This window comes from Oreochromis aureus, linkage group 15 (genome assembly GCF_013358895.1).
Source record: "Oreochromis aureus strain Israel breed Guangdong linkage group 15, ZZ_aureus, whole genome shotgun sequence".
Taxonomy (NCBI): Eukaryota; Metazoa; Chordata; class Actinopteri; order Cichliformes; family Cichlidae; genus Oreochromis; species Oreochromis aureus.
In genome coordinates this window covers 17,155,611-17,171,382 of record NC_052956.1, presented here as the reverse complement: position 1 = coordinate 17,171,382, position 15,772 = coordinate 17,155,611, and the positions used below count along the sequence as shown (strand labels likewise).

Below are 15,772 nucleotides of genomic sequence, written 5' to 3'. Positions count from 1 at the left end.
GTCGATTAAAATGTTAAAACTGATAACTCAGTTCAATTTAAAAAATCTTTTGAGGAACACAATTATTGAATAGTTCTTTTATTTACACAGGAAATAACGTCACAACCGGAAATGATCGCAGAGGGCGGGACGTTTTTAAAAATTGTCAACTGGTATTTGTCTGTTGAGAATTCAGCTTGCATACTTAGTGTCCTTAAAGGTAAGCATTGATATTGTGCTAATTACCTAGATCACATTCAGTAATTTATTATTTAAGTACTGTTTTTTGATTTGTTGAGTTATGTATTGAAGAAACTACGACCGATCTCCATGTTTCTATAGAGTTCGGTCGTTTTAACAGAGTTTTATGTGTCAAGCTCCCCTAGAGGGATCTCAGTGAGGCTGTGGTGAAGAAATAAATAAACTTAAATAAAACGCATCGATTTTTGAATGCTCTGGTCAGTTTGTCAGACTCCTGATTTAAGTAAATTAACATGGCTGATATCCAGATAGTTTAGAGTTTTATGTAGTCTTTGCTGTCTACATCAGGGATTGGGGAACCCTTGATCCAATACAGCTGAATCAAATAGCTAAATTATCTCCTCAATATGACTTGAAGTTTTCCAGAGGCCTGGTAATGAAGTAATCATTCGATTCAGGTGTGTTGACCCAGGGTGATACCTAAAACCTGCAGGACACTGGTCCTTGAGACCTGGAGTTCCCCACTCCTGGTCTACATTCATTGAAAGTTTATTGTCACATACCTCAGTCACAAGATTTTAGAGTAGCCTGAGTGCAAAACAAACCAAACCCAACAACAACCTCTTACAGCAGTCAATTTTATTTTACTGTTATAAAACATCTTAGTGAAAAAAAGAAAAGAAATGAAAACACCCAGGATACAAATACGGTCTTACTGTCTTGTGTTGTTTTTCCCATGCAGGTGCCTTTTGTTATTGCTGACATTATACTTTTTAGGAACAGTCATGTCTTCAAAAATTCCAAGAGGTGAGGTGAATTTGAACTTTTCTAGTTATTTAATTGATTACTTTAATTTTATTAACAACTGTCATTCTTCCAGGTGTACACCCACCTGCAGAAACAAAGAAAAACGGTCATAAACAAGAATCCAAAGACACAGCAACTGCACCCGCAACAACCACTGCTGCCCAGAGACCAGATGGTGTCCTTAAGCCACATAAAGAAAATGCCCCAAGGTAACAAATTATGACCTGTGTGAATGGTCACAGTTGTATGAGAACAATAAAGGTTACCAAGTGTATGCATCTCAATGTTTCCCTAGTGATGTTAGGAGTCAGCTGTGGTAACAAAACTGTGCCTGATAATTTCCTGTCATACCTATTCAGCATCATGTAGTGTAAAGACTATCAAACTTTTGCTAGTAAGCCTAAATGTGTATATTCTTTTAGTACATGCCAGACTTTAGATCTGCTGAATTCTAAGTTTGTTTCACTTTTTTGTCTTTTAGGAAAAATGTTGCTCCTAAAGTTCAGAAGGGGTGAGTCTTTCATAATCATTAACATGGGTATTGTTTAAGCCTGTTGGTTTTTGATTTTTTCCTAACAACTTTATTGCACATTTTCATAGAGTCTCCACTAGATATGGACAACAAGCAGAGCTCAAAGAGCAAAATCAGTGTTTGATTGCTGCCAATGAGGAGCTGGCGAAAAACCTCTCAGACACACAGGTATAGAAAGTAATCGCTACCACACATGACTGCCCACTGATGCTGTAGATACTGCTATTCTTTCGATTGTTGTCCTGTTGTATGAACCAGTTTATGCTTCTTTTTTGTTGTTGTTGTTGTTTTTTTCCAAATTGTGCTGTCATGAGCTTTATCATTTAAAATATGATTATTTCAGGCCTGCAGAATCTGAGGTGTAGCCCTTGTTTTGTTTTGATTAGTTTTTGTTGGTCGCACTTAACTGAGCACTGAAACTGGTGCTCAGTTAAATGCATTTATTAGCAGCACTTGGCTGCTACTTACTCTCTTAATTCCTATTCTTTTCTTTATGCATCTGTCCTCTTTAACATTATCTGGTACAAGTTTATAGGAGAAAATGCAAAAGGGCCACTTCATGAATAGATCTGACACAAAAGACACCAAAAAACGGAATAAATGCCATGTTTGTTATCAGCCACAGCTGAACAGCCCTTCTGTGTTATCTCTTTACCATATTCTATTTAATTCTGAATTCATTTTCCTATTACAGCAAAGAGTAGCTAAGCTGGAGCTGCAGTACTGTGACCTTCAAAAAGAGAATGCAGAGGTTCAGAAAAACCTGAAGGACTGCCATGCTCTTCTGGTTACTGCCAAAATAGACCCAGGTAGAAAAAATACAAAAATATATTCATCAGTTTCAATTTCTTCAGTGGTTTCTGTAAGAGACTTAACAGAAATCCATCTTTCATTCTTAGTGTTAGGCGAAAGAGTTGGAGACGCTGCACGGCAGAATGAAAGTCAGAGGAAAGAAGTCATGGTATGTTTATTTGGTTTCACTTTACATTATGATATGTTTACACTTGGGATTTATTCGTTACACATTTAAGCAAACTTTAAATCATATTCACGCAAATAACCGCAAGATGGAATATAAAGGAAAACCAGAAGCATGCACTTATTAGTTTGTTCCATGCAAAAATAAATGTACAAATAAAGAACAAATATTATAAATGAATCCAATATACATGTATTGTAGACACCCACAGGATTTATATAATCATTTACAGAAACACCAGGTTAAAATATTTACTCCTTGTATTTCAGAGCACCTCCGCAGACCTGCTGAATGAAATAAAGGCCTTTGGTGATACTGCATCACAGCAACGTGCTCGACTAGAGGTGAGTAAAACTGCTCGGTGAAAGTAACAAGTCACTAAATAAATAAGTTTTATTTATTATTTGCATTTATTTTTACAACCTTTAGGAAATCCAGGAAACGATGAGAGGCCTCAAGGAGGCACGAGAACAAATGGTTCAAGAAAGGGAGAACTTTTCCTCTGAAGCAGCTGAACTGGAAAGAGCTCTCAAAGAAGCAGAAGCTCTTCTACTCTGAATGTTTTCAGTGATTTCTTAATTTAAATTGTCCATTTAAAGAGTAATCTTTGTGTATATATATTTGCAGATATGTATTTTGATTGCAGTGTGAGTGAAACTGAATAAAGAACTCCTATTTCCACAAGTTCCACATTCCTTCTTATGTCAGTGTACAAAATTTAATGTCACCCAATTTGTATTTTTGGTGTTTTTTTGAGAGGGACTGGCACTTGTATAGAGGCTTTTTTCACTTTTGGTTCTACAAAGTGCTTAACAGTGTGTCTCTTATTCACCTGTTCATACATCAGAGGCAGCAGGGCAGCAGTTCAAGGCACTCACCTGCTACTTTAGGTACATCCTATGTGTGGAGATATGGTCAGTCATGGCTATTATTATAGTCTGTAGTGCTTGACTAAAGATATAAAACTATTAACAGTTTAAAATGGCTAAAAAAAGGACAAAAGTTTATTATATTCTGTTGCTTTTTGTCAAAATATCAAAGTTCATTGCTTCCAGGACAAATTAAGACCTTTAACAGTAAAGGCATTTTCTAACATGTATTTACAATATCAACAAACCTAAGTGGGACTATGTGTGTTATTTACTATTAGAGTGTTATACAGCAGTTTACACTTAACGGTACGGGTCTTCAGTCTCAGTGTGTCTGTATCTTTAGCTCAGCTAAAGTAGGGGTTTGTAAAGCTGCTTAGACTGGTTTTATCAGTGATGTTACTGACGCTGCTTGACTTCACATCAGAGGGTGGAGGTAGAATGCGGGAGGTTTTGTAGTAGTAGATGAACAGGAAAAAACCTGGCAAGCAGAGAGACATGGTCAGTAGTGGATAGAGAAAAGGGGGTGCATGCATCTATAAAATTGTTATTGTGCAGCTATTCCAATAGATGGAGCCACACGATGCACAGAGTGGAGATTAAGCCTGAACCACGATGCACTTATGCAAAGATCTTTGATCTTGTTTTCTTTTTATATTTCTTCTTCATTTATTTTTTTTAATCTCCACCTACTCCTGTTCTGCTGATTAACTAACGTTCTCCAGGCAGCTACGCACAGTTAAGTTATTATTTTTCTTTAAAAAATCTTTGTTGAAAACACAAACAGGAATACTGCAATACCAAAGTTCAAAGCAAGTTGATAATTTACTTAATTTGTAACTATAAGCGTCTTTAATATTAAAAAGTGTGATTTTAATCAATAAAAACATCAAGTGTTATCCTGTGAGTGGTATTATGCAACACGGTTGACTTAGAATGATTGAAAGGTGCTTTCTGGTTGTGAGTACCTTGGAAAGAATTGAGGATGGTGAAAAGGTAGAGCGCGGGGACCTGGAAGACACCATAGGCAAAGAAAGCAAAGCCCCATGTAATGCCCAGCATGAAACACAGGCCCATGACGCTTATGATATTTATGCTACTTTGGTCCCCTTTTGCTTTAGCTCCTTTGACATTCCTGAGACAGCAGAGCCAGGACATCATGATGATGAAGGTGGTAAAAGTGAAGAGGAAGACTAAAGCATAGTAGCCTATGTTGATGATTAAGTGGACACTGTTGTCTGTTATCCAACACCTTAGAAGGAAAAGACAAGTCAGCTTTTCTGAATTTCAATATGAAATGTAATGGAATAGTAATGGTACATAATAGTATCGCAGGCTCACATCATCACATTATCTGCAGCGTTTCCAGTGTTTTGGTAGCTGATGACTTGTTCACCATATTTCCCAATGCTGAGCAGGACAATCCCAATAACTGAAGGCAGTACTGGAAAAATAAATGGGGAAAAAATCAGGTGAAAGAGTGAAGCTTTCAAAAAGTTTATAGATGTTCAATTTGTAATTATAGCATAAACTTACCCCAGCTGGTAATGGCAATTTTCAGTATGTAGCGATGGATTGCGATTTTCCCTCCTGTATACAGGCTCAGACACAGGTGGAAGGCCTGCGCAGCAAACCAGGTGAAAGTGGCCAGCATAAAATAGTGCATTAGGGCCGCCATGATCTTACAGCCCACACTGTTGTTCAGATTCGCCACATAGTTATTGACCAGGAAAGTGAGGTTAAGCAGGAACAAGGCACACACCAGGTTGATGAGGATGTTTGTGGCATTACTGGCCTTGATCCGCCTGTATGGGGAGATGATTAACAGAGAGGAAACAAAGCGTGTATTATGGTTCGTTTTGATTGCTAACAAATATCTATTTAAGATATCACTGGGTTGCTGAAACACATATTTTCAACAAATAATGATGCCCCATGGCTCTGAATAATTAGCAATCAAGGTATTTGTTGATTTTAGCAATTACTTCATTTTTAATTAATATAAATTGGGAAAAACTGACAAATTCAATATTCTCACATGTGGAGATTTGCTGAATTTAACAGTTTTTAAAAGACTCAGCAGGCTTTTAAGCGTCTTCATCTCATGACACAATCTTTTAGACTAGATGGTTAATCATCTTCATTATTTGGTAATGTAGACAACAAAACAAACAATATTCCTTAGGTAAGCTTTGTAAAAAAAAAAATATGTATGACTGTAACAATATTTCATGAAGCCACTGATGAATATGACTGTGATCACATTCATTCAAAGAAATGTGAAGGGCAGGTTGCTTCTGAGAGAAACTTGGTTTTGAATATCAGCAACCACAAAAGGTCAAATTTCCATATTGCAAATGCAGTAAAATTAACATGGTTATAGACGGTAACAGTAGGAGAGGTGTTACATACAAATAACTGTTATATAGGGAAATTATGATAAAAGTGATGCAGCCTCAAACAAAAAAATAGAGACGATAATTTTAAGTTACAGTTGAACTTCCCTTTTTAAGCCATTTTAATACAAAGTCCCCAGTTTTCAGAAGCTCAAAAATTAGATTGAAAATTGACTGATAATCAGCTTCACTGCCCGATAAGGCCCTTTTCCTTGTTATTTCATGACAAGTAAAGCACACATAATACCTGAAGTTGATTCAAACCCTTGAACCTTTTAGCTTTTAAATGTTTACATTTTAAATAGGAGGCCAAAATAGATGTTAGTATAAGAGAGACGTGCCATTATTAAGCTGAAAAAACAAAAAAAGACCTATGAGAGAGATAGCGAAAAATGTTAGGAGTTTGCAAATCCAATTTGGTACTTTTTTAAAGAGATGGGATACTCTGCCCAGCTCAGCAAAATCAAAAGAACGCAGAGGAACACTTCACAAAATCTAACCAGGTAAAGACCAAAGGTGCGTGGATCACAGTCAAGATCTACAATCAAGAGACATCTTCATGTATGGAAATGGAGACAAGAATCTACACAACACAACAAGATGCAAACCACTGGTTACATTCAAGAACAAGAAGGCCAGGTCAACGTTTCCAGAAAGATCTCCGAGAACCTGGTGTGGTGGGATGTGGTCAGCTGCAGGAGCAGGGTTCAGGGGACAGTGCCAGGGAAGATTGGCCAACACAGCTGATTTTTATCATACTAATCACGCTTTCTCCTCTTGCAGTAGCTGCTGGGGCCTGGGGAGAAGCAGGACGGACTGAGAAAGGACTGCGGAGCAGAGCTGGGCTGAGCAGGAGAGAGATCCAGAGCAGAACCGAGCGATCAGCTCTGGACAGCGTGTAAATAAATGTCACCTGAAAGTGCATTGGAGAACTCTGTGTATGCGTGTGTGTCGTGCCATGGTTAGCTAAACAGTGTTATATCTGGCCTTTACTGGGAAAAAACAAATCTTCAGCCACATGAAACCAATATTAACTTGTATCAGAATGACGCACCATGTCACATATTAGTCATGGCGAAGGGGATGCTAGGGAACTGTGTTTACTACTAGTGTTTACTGATGATTTGACTGTCGATAGAAGTAGCAGCATGCTCATATTCAAATACAGTGTAACTGAATGCTCACTAAACATGACCATGTGGGTTCACAGTTTGTAGCTGTGAATAAACCGTGAGGATGTCTGGGCTTGGCAAACCCGCACTTCTCCCACATGGGCTCCAATCGGGTGTACCCACACAGGGCTAACGGCAGAAAACGCAGGTGGTGCCCGTGTAGGCTAGCAGATGTGTGTCATACATCTACAGAGATGCAGGTAACATGCACTTGCTTTTCTTTAAACAATGCTCATTCATAGAGGGTTGTGCGCCGAGGACTTAGAAATACCCCAGGAAACATGGCAGGTGAGGAAAGTATTATGTTTGTGTAAGATGTACACTGATACATACTGCTGATATTTCCATTACATAACATCAGCATCAAGGCCCCTGTTGATGAATCTCATTTCCCTGTGGTAAACATTATGACATCTCATCACAGTGTTCCACTGTCCTGGAAAGCAGCCTTATTTACATGAAGCTTCATCACATCAGCTGCCAGAAAAGCACGTCTTTATAAACAAGATTTTAAAAAAAAAAAATTCTGTACAGTGTTTGAGGCTATTGTATCCTCGAGAATTTTGCTTTATTTTATTGATAAAGATCCCAACCATGTTTTTGTCAGGAATATATCACCTAGTTATAGTGAGAGCTGTGAATTAATCTGGTAAAGACTTAGTTGCTTACCCTGTTTTTAAACAGCAAGACTTTGCTCTTATACCCCTTTGCGCAATAAACATTACATATTTAGGTCCAAATTATTTAAAACCTAAACAGTATTTCTATTCACGATTAAGGATTTTGACCTCTGATGATGAATTTTACAGTTTCTCTTTACTGAGTCTCTCTCTTTACAGAGATTTTTATAGTGATTTTATATCTTATTCCTGGGATAAGTATTAGAGACCTATACAGCGCAGTACTTATTATATCAGCTAATTTTCAACAGATTTTCTCTGTAAAACTTATTCTGTTCTTCTGTTGTCATCTGTATTTTTAATTCACACTTTTTCTTTTCTGACTATTATATAGTTAAAATGCTTCAATATTGGAAAAAAAGCCCAACTTACTACCTTGAAAGGAAGTGCATGAAGAGGACTATGGCGAGGAAGAACATGGAGAGTCCACAGCCAACTTGGGTGATGACTGTGAGGTTTTTAAAATCAGAAGCTGAAATGGTTTCATTAAGAGGAGTCTGTAAAAAGCACAGCAAAGCACATCTCATATGAAAACAGTGCCTGATGTTTACAGTGAAGAGTGTGGTTGAAGTCGAACAAAAGTACATGCCAGTTCCCCCCAGAAAGTTAAAACACTGTGTAAAATGTCAACAAAACAGAATGGATCATTTGCAAATCTCATAAACCTATTTTTTTATTCGCAATAGAACACAACATATCAAGTGTTTAGATTGAGAAAATACACAATTTTGTGAAAAACAATCGTTCAAAAAGGTGGGACGGTGCAATAAAAGGCTTGAAAAGTAAGCTGGAGGAATATTTTGTAACTAATTAGATAAATGGGCAAAAAGTTAAGTCTACAAACTGTGGAAAAATTTCAGAATAATATTCCTCAACATAAAATTGTGACCAATTTGAATATCGCCTAAAGAATCAAATTCAAAGTGAGCTCATATTTTAAAACAGTTTAAAAATTTCAAATGTTTCTGTGATACATTGTGAATAAAATGCGGGTTTCGTAATGCTTTACAAATCACTTCATTCTGCTTTTATTTACAGTTTACACAGCATCCCATTTTTGGAAGTGGGGTTGTACATCATTACATAAGAAGAAAAACATACCATCAAGACAGCAAAGAATGTCAAATGTGAACACTGACACCTAATGCCATGTTCAGTTATATATGTCACACAGCCATCACTCGTCCAGTTTGGTAGACTTCCTAAGAGAAATATAACAAGGCAGAAAGTTGAGGTAACAAGGAACACAATGACGGCCTAACCATAAATAAGTTCAGTTTGCTTAAGTGTACATTAAGTGTACTTAAGTGTACTTAAATGTACATTTCAGACTGGTTTAAAATAAAACTCCAACTTCTGTTTCCTGATAAATAATTCCACACATTGAAAGCGCCATAAAACACACAACACAAACTTTTAACAAGCATCTGCGAGGAAACACTTTCAAAGATGGCAGACCCTGTACACGTCTGCCTGTGTTGTCTCACCACAGAAACAATTGTTCTTCAACATTACACACATCCGGTTACACTTAACCGGTTTATGTCCGTTTTCAGATTTGTTCTTGATACCATGACACAGCCGAATCTTTAAATTGGCCATCAGATACGAGGTCTTTGCAGTGGAAACCATGACCCTGTTGTTGATTTTTCATTTTGTTATTTATGCTATGATGTGGCACTCACCACAAAAGGTTTCTGTTTTATCTCTTGCAGTGTTTTCCATGTTAAAACATTTGCATGAGCTCTTTGTTTTTTTAAAGTTCACCACACCATGTATTAATGTGAATGCAGGCTGAACTGGTTTGATACTTATTCCAGTAAAACCACAGAAATGTTGAGTTTATTTAGTCATGACAAGTCACGACAATGTGGTTAGTTTTGTGTTTTTATACCCATCCAACACCAAATCCAGTCACAAAGGAATTTGGAAAAAGGAAGACACAACCTCCAGTCTATTAATTTGTGTTTTTGTACTTAAGTTCTTCTTCTTCTTCTTCTTCTTCTTCTTCTTCTTCTTCTTCTTCTTCTATTTTTATGTATACAAGTTTCCCAACCTTATTTTGATGTACCTGAACGTGATTTTTTTTATTAGTCTCTATTAGTCTCATCTGGTACTGATTTGTGTTCATTTTCATTCAATTAATATTTTCCACTTTTCAGACTGAAGGTTGGAGTTGTTTCATATTTTTCCTTACGATTAATTAATAATACATTGTTAATTGTCCATATTAACTTGATTAGCATTAGGACATAAAAATTACTCGGTTAGGGATAGAAAAAAGAATCATACCCTTTTATTTTTGTTTATGCAAATATTTAGTCCCATGGCAGCTAACAAGTGCATTTAAGCATAAAGAGATGACCTGAAACCGAGCATCAGAATGTGGAATAAAAGGCTATTTAAGTGACTGTGAATGTGGCATTGTTGTTGGTGTCACGTAGGCCGTGAAGATCGGCTCTGACAATAAGTTCACTTTACTCAAACGGACTCTACAGTCACCAATTCCCAGTCCTATAAGGCACTTTTGGGATGTGGTGAGATGGGAGAGTCACATCATGGATGAACAGCCAACAAATCTGTAGCAATTGTGTGACGCCAGTGCGAACCAAAATCTCTGCGGAACCTTTCTAGCGACTCGTTGAATCTATGCCATGAAGAAATAAGACTGCTCAAAGCCAGCATTATCAGGGTGAAACATAACTAATGACATGGCTGGTGAGTGTATGCCTCCTACTGAAATACATGAGTTACAAAATTGTGTTGACTGTCCTGAAAATTTGTGTCTACCAATACAAACAACTGGAGTGTTTTTCTATATATATTTTGGACTTTTACAGAGAGTGGGCTCAGAATTCACTGGCATCATCTTTCAGCTGATCGCTTAAGACAGTCTGTAACACTTCTCTCTTGAAAAATGTCTCATAAGAAGAAACTTTTTTCTCAGCTTTTCTCAGCAATACATAAATAATATGTAAAGCACAAAACTGTAAATGCCTTATGTCAGGGTGCAAATAAAGCAGAGAAACTACCTTCACCATTCCATGAATGACAAGACGGTATCCCTCTCTGCAAGCAAATCAACAGAAAGTTAATGAATTTATGCTCTTAAAATGGAAAACAAAATAGAGAAAAAGACCCATGGACAAACTTTTCACTTACATATGTCATATTTGTAAAAACAATGTTTATGTTGTCTGTGAGGTTGGCGATAGTAGCTCCCATCTCAATAGCTAAAACTTCATTCCCTAAAACAGTACTGTTCTTCTCATCCTGAAAAATCAACTTATGGTCAATCCATCACTGAACATGAACTTTTAAACTTGAATTTGTCTGTACCGCCTTACCTTAGCCATATTAATAAATCGGAAAACAGCTGCAAATGGGATACTGACGTTTTGAGCAACAGCTTTATCAAAAGCTTCTTTTGGCACCGTAACAGCTCTTGAAAATTTTTTCAAAGTTTCTGTGTTGTCTATAATCTGCAGGAAAGAACACAAAAAGAGTCAGGCTCAGTGCATATTTACCTGAATCTTACTCAAAATACCACAAAAATCTGCAATGTGACGCCCAAGTAAGCTGTAACTTGAACATACTGAAATAACTACACAATAATCGTAACTGTTGTTTTTAGTTGCTGTAATTGTTTCAATTGTACAAAAAAATTCTTTAATAAAAGGGAAGTCCTAGAATTCCATGCAATTATGGGCAAAGGCCCCTTCCAGTTTTTAGGTGTCATGATTTCTAGCTAAATCTTAAATAGGAGTAATGACATTTTGGGAAACCACTACTGCTGGGATTTTAGTGGAGGAGATGCTAGGACAGAACGATAGAACGTGTAAAAGTCAAAATAAATTTAATTCCACCTACATTTATGCTGTCATTTGGAGACTGATAAGCAAATAATACTTCCGCTACTTCGTCTTTATGTGTTTCTTTCACCAAAACTCCTTTGACTCCTTCTCCTACAGTTATTTCAGCTGAAGATCCATTTATGTCGGCAGCCAAGTTCCTTAAGTCTTTTATTAGTTCACTGTTGACAGATGTGAGAACATTTCTATATTATACTGTAAATGTAAGATGCTGTGCATGTTTATAAAAAACATGTTTTACAGTGGGGGGTTTAAATGTCAAAAACCAAATACATATCTGGATGTGTTTGTGAATTCACTTTAAGAAATTCACTTAGAGTAAAGGACATACAACAGCTTTTCGGGGGAAACTGGCTTTTGTGGGTAGAATTTAAAGCCCAACTGAGACAACTGAGAAGCAAAGCAAGGATAATGCTGGAGTGGCTTCAGGGCAAGACCAAGGCTGAGCTTAAGTGGCCAAAACAACACCAGACGTTAAAGTATAGGCACACCTTTGGAGGTAGGCAGGAAATCCCCCGATTCCGATGTTGGAGAATGATTTTAAAAGTACAAAAATTTTTACATAGTCTGATAACAGAGGGTTTGGTCATCAATGATGTTGACTTGAACCTCACAGGGTTAAAGACCCAAGTTTAAGCTGTTAAATATTGATGCAATGTGACTACGATTAACTAAACTGAAACAGCTTAAAAGCAACAAACATTTTCACTCTGGGGAAAATAATATGGGAGTTTTTCAAAGCTGCTTGCATGTCTTACATGTAAGTTGTTTTGTGGCAGCAATGTGTGATGCATAGTTTTGTGGTATTCGATATGGAGATCACTTTTAACTCTTCATTTCAATGATAAGGGTTACTGATCCTGAGCCCAGTGGGTAGTAGTGCCTAATTCTAAGTAGCAAGTGAAAGCAAAACTAGACAGTGAGTGGAAAATGAGAAAAACTCAGGAAAACTCAGATTTTGCCCAGTATAATAGATCTTCTTAAATAAATCAATAGAAAATAAATGATGAAAGCATGCAGTATATCATTTGGTGAGTGAGAGTGTCTTACACAGCTTTGGCAGCATTAATTTCTCCTCCTCCTGAAGTAAGTGTTGTATTAAGTACTTTTTTCTCCTCAGGCTTTTTCACTGGATTGTTACAGTTTACACAGTTGGCGGTTGTTGAGTTTATGTCGATTATGTAATCATTCCGGAGATCTGGAGCTGGAAGGTGGAGAATTTTGTTTTAAACATAAGAACTCGACATTTAACAGAACATAAAGAAAAGTGTTATTTTACTCTCAGCATTTTATTTCAATTTTAATTCGACTTATATTTAATTAAATGGTGGCATAATGCAAAGACTCTTTAAGGCAAGACTAGTCCTATTCATTGTGAACTCATCAGGAAAAATAGTGATTATAAAAGTGTGATACTTTCCTGCACTTATCTAAAACTTACCCATGTTATGGCAGGAATCTTCACTGTAGGTAGATTTTTTACACACCGTGCTTGTATTGATACATCTAATCTGACACTCTTCAGCATTATTTTGTCAGATTTTACCACCACAATCATAAAAAGAAAGAAAAGCAGGAGAAAAAAATTAACATCGCATGCGAATCCTTATTTTCAAAGTTTCAACTTTTAAATTTTTCCTATTAGCTCTGGATTTTATCTTTTCATTGATATGAATTCACCTGTGTCTGTGGTATTGAAGACACAGTCTGAACCTGGATTTGGATGGCAAAAATGTTTGGTTGATTAGACATTTTTTTATTATATCATTTATCATATTTTATCATTTTTTAATTTTTTTTATTTTAAGTTGCTAACAATGCTGAAAAAACAATAAGTTCAAAAATATAAAATACTGAAGAGTTATTTTACCTGTAAAGTTAAATTGTGTGCGGTTGCAGAATTTCCCATACAGAACATACATACGCCCGCCTTGATCTAAATGCCATTTTGAAATGTGAAGTTTCAAAATGCTGCTATTGCTTTTAATTTTCGGCCAAGTGTCCTGAATGCTTCTGGTATAATTTTCTGGTATTAAAAAACAACATACAGATATATTTTTATTTGCTAAAATGCTGATTAGAAAGTCAAATGTTGGCAACTAAAACAATATGAAACTAAGCTGGACTCACCCAATTCAGTTCCGTTTGTCTCTACAAATACTGTGCAATTCACTTGGGCTGTAAAGACAAAGAACAGTGTGTGTTTTTAATACATTTAAATCTTTTACTTGCCTTAACAACTATAAATCAATATCTAGAAAAAAAAACACTTTCAGAATTTTACTGGATTGACATTTTAACCAGGTCTAAACAAAGTGCATTTACAGGGATGAGGCATCTCACACGGGACAAAACATCCATGTAAATGTGTTGCACTTCATGTTCATCTAAACTTGGAGTTTGTCCCAACATGCTCAAGTAACCTGCACAAGTTACTAGATTATAACACATCAAAGGCTCCTTTAAATGAATTAATCTGCACAAAGTCTTGTCGAAGCAGGTCTCATATTAAAATGTGAAACTCAAATGTTCGTTATATGTTGCATTTCCAAACAAAGTACCCAGAAATTTAAATTTCAATCCCAGTTCAACAAAAGCAACAGATCAAGTCTTTGTCTTTTGTTTAATTTCCTCATTGCTCGTCAATGATTGCAAAAGTGGATGTTAATGCCAGACTCAGTTTTTAGAAAATTTCAGCAGAACTATTTTTTTCTTTAATTTTTGATATATCAGGAAGTAATGTTTTTCAAAAAATATAAACAAAAACAGAGAATTTCATTTCAACACAACTTGTGAAAAATGAGAAACAATTGTTACTAAAATGTGTATTTCACTTACTCTGATTCCGGTAGGGTTTTGCACTGATATTGCCATAGAAACTATCGACAACTACAAAACTCTTTTTTTCCTGGAAACATTTTCTGATATCCATGAAATTATAATTTTTTAGAGTTTTCGTTTCACCTGAAATAAAAGGTCAAAAATTGTTTTTACACATTTAGTTGACATTGACATTAAAGCTACCATAGTTGAGCTTGTGACATCAAAATCCGCAATCTTCATGCTCTAAAAGTATAATTAATTTAAAGAAAAATGAATTGTGATACACTAGCACTTGCTGAACGTTTAGCTAACACAACAAGTGTCCTGTAAAGATTCAGCAGAAATCATGTACTCACCTGAAATCTGCAAAATGCTCACTAACAAAACCCAAGCAGTCCAACTGAGCCGAGTCATGTTTGGATGGGATGTGATGTGAGTCAGGATGTGTGACTCATTCAGTCCTGCAGTTGACAAATACCAAGTATTGTTCAAAAGTCATTTTTAAAAAGGAACTTTCAGCCAAAGATGCCCCAAGCATTTTATTTTTTACCTTTCTCTGGCTGAAGTCAAATCGTTAGTCAGCAGAGCACCTGGAGAGGAAGTGAACCTCTGGCGATGTGCACTTGTTGTCAAACTTTGGGTAGATACCCACTGCACAAATTTTGTCTTGCAAATTCGCAGTTTCTGAATATGTCATCAGACTTGAATGTGCTATGCAAAGCAGGCATAGGAACTGTGCTATGCTTGGATGAGCATCCAGGGCTAATTTTGTGAGCTGCACACTGGCTGTTATCATGTTGTGCATACAGCGTCATTTTTCCATTGAAGACCTGTTAAAAGCGTAACCTTTCAGGAAGATTTGTTTCCTAAAACTCTCATAACTGATCATTTCTCATCATTTCAAGCAGATGAAATATGTTCATATTATTTAACAACTCAGATGCTATCTGTGTTGCCAAGTTTAATGGAAACATAAATAATGTTATTCACAAAAAACTACAGCGAACTAAATTAAAACTCGGTGTAAAGACCGGACTATGGCATTTCCAGTTTCAGTGTCAATCTATATTTTTGGAAACAAGTCTGCGTCACACACAACCTCCCACGTTTTCAAAGGTGTGACATTAAAATCAGTATCACAGTGGGTGGAAAATGAAAGATTTGACCTGTTTTGCTCAGTAAACCACATTTATTGACACAACTATATGAGTATTTCTAATATTTAGCCTCATTTCTAAGTATTTGGACAATATTAGGCCTCTGTACACAAACACAGAGAAGTTTAAATCAGACATTCAGGATATGATCAAAGTGCTGATTTTTGCCTGTAATTATAAAGGTTTGACAAAAGTATTTCATTAACTGTTAATGACTTACAGCCATTTTCATATATTTCCTCTTATCCTCTTATTTTCAGAGGCTCAAAAGTAATAAGCAGTTTTATGGCTAGGCGAGCTCAGTT

At 36.3% G+C, this 15,772-nt stretch overlaps 2 protein-coding genes across 2 annotated transcripts; one reads left to right on the top strand and one right to left on the bottom strand.

Moving 5' to 3' along the window:
* Positions 1–84: 84 nt before the first annotated feature.
* Positions 85–3,182, top strand: knstrn (kinetochore localized astrin (SPAG5) binding protein). Its single transcript, XM_031728449.2, has 9 exons — positions 85–199; positions 923–987; positions 1,061–1,196; positions 1,469–1,498; positions 1,588–1,687; positions 2,214–2,328; positions 2,419–2,480; positions 2,768–2,842; positions 2,928–3,182. The coding sequence occupies exons 2-9, from the start codon at positions 966–968 to the stop codon at positions 3,054–3,056; spliced, it is 669 nt and encodes a 222-aa protein (XP_031584309.1). The 5' UTR covers positions 85–199; positions 923–965; the 3' UTR covers positions 3,057–3,182.
* A 146-nt stretch (positions 3,183–3,328) lies between these two features.
* Positions 3,329–14,961, bottom strand: LOC116311343 (adhesion G-protein coupled receptor G5-like). The gene is made up of 18 exons (XM_031728442.2): positions 14,861–14,961; positions 14,667–14,771; positions 14,326–14,451; positions 13,618–13,665; positions 13,358–13,513; positions 13,168–13,200; positions 12,929–13,006; positions 12,538–12,691; positions 11,486–11,648; positions 10,963–11,097; positions 10,778–10,888; positions 10,648–10,684; positions 8,717–8,817; positions 7,991–8,112; positions 4,904–5,172; positions 4,709–4,811; positions 4,336–4,619; positions 3,329–3,848 (listed from the first exon to the last, which is right to left on the bottom strand). The coding sequence occupies exons 2-18, from the start codon at positions 14,722–14,724 to the stop codon at positions 3,715–3,717; spliced, it is 2,112 nt and encodes a 703-aa protein (XP_031584302.1). The 5' UTR covers positions 14,725–14,771; positions 14,861–14,961; the 3' UTR covers positions 3,329–3,714.
* Positions 14,962–15,772: the final 811 nt, after the last annotated feature.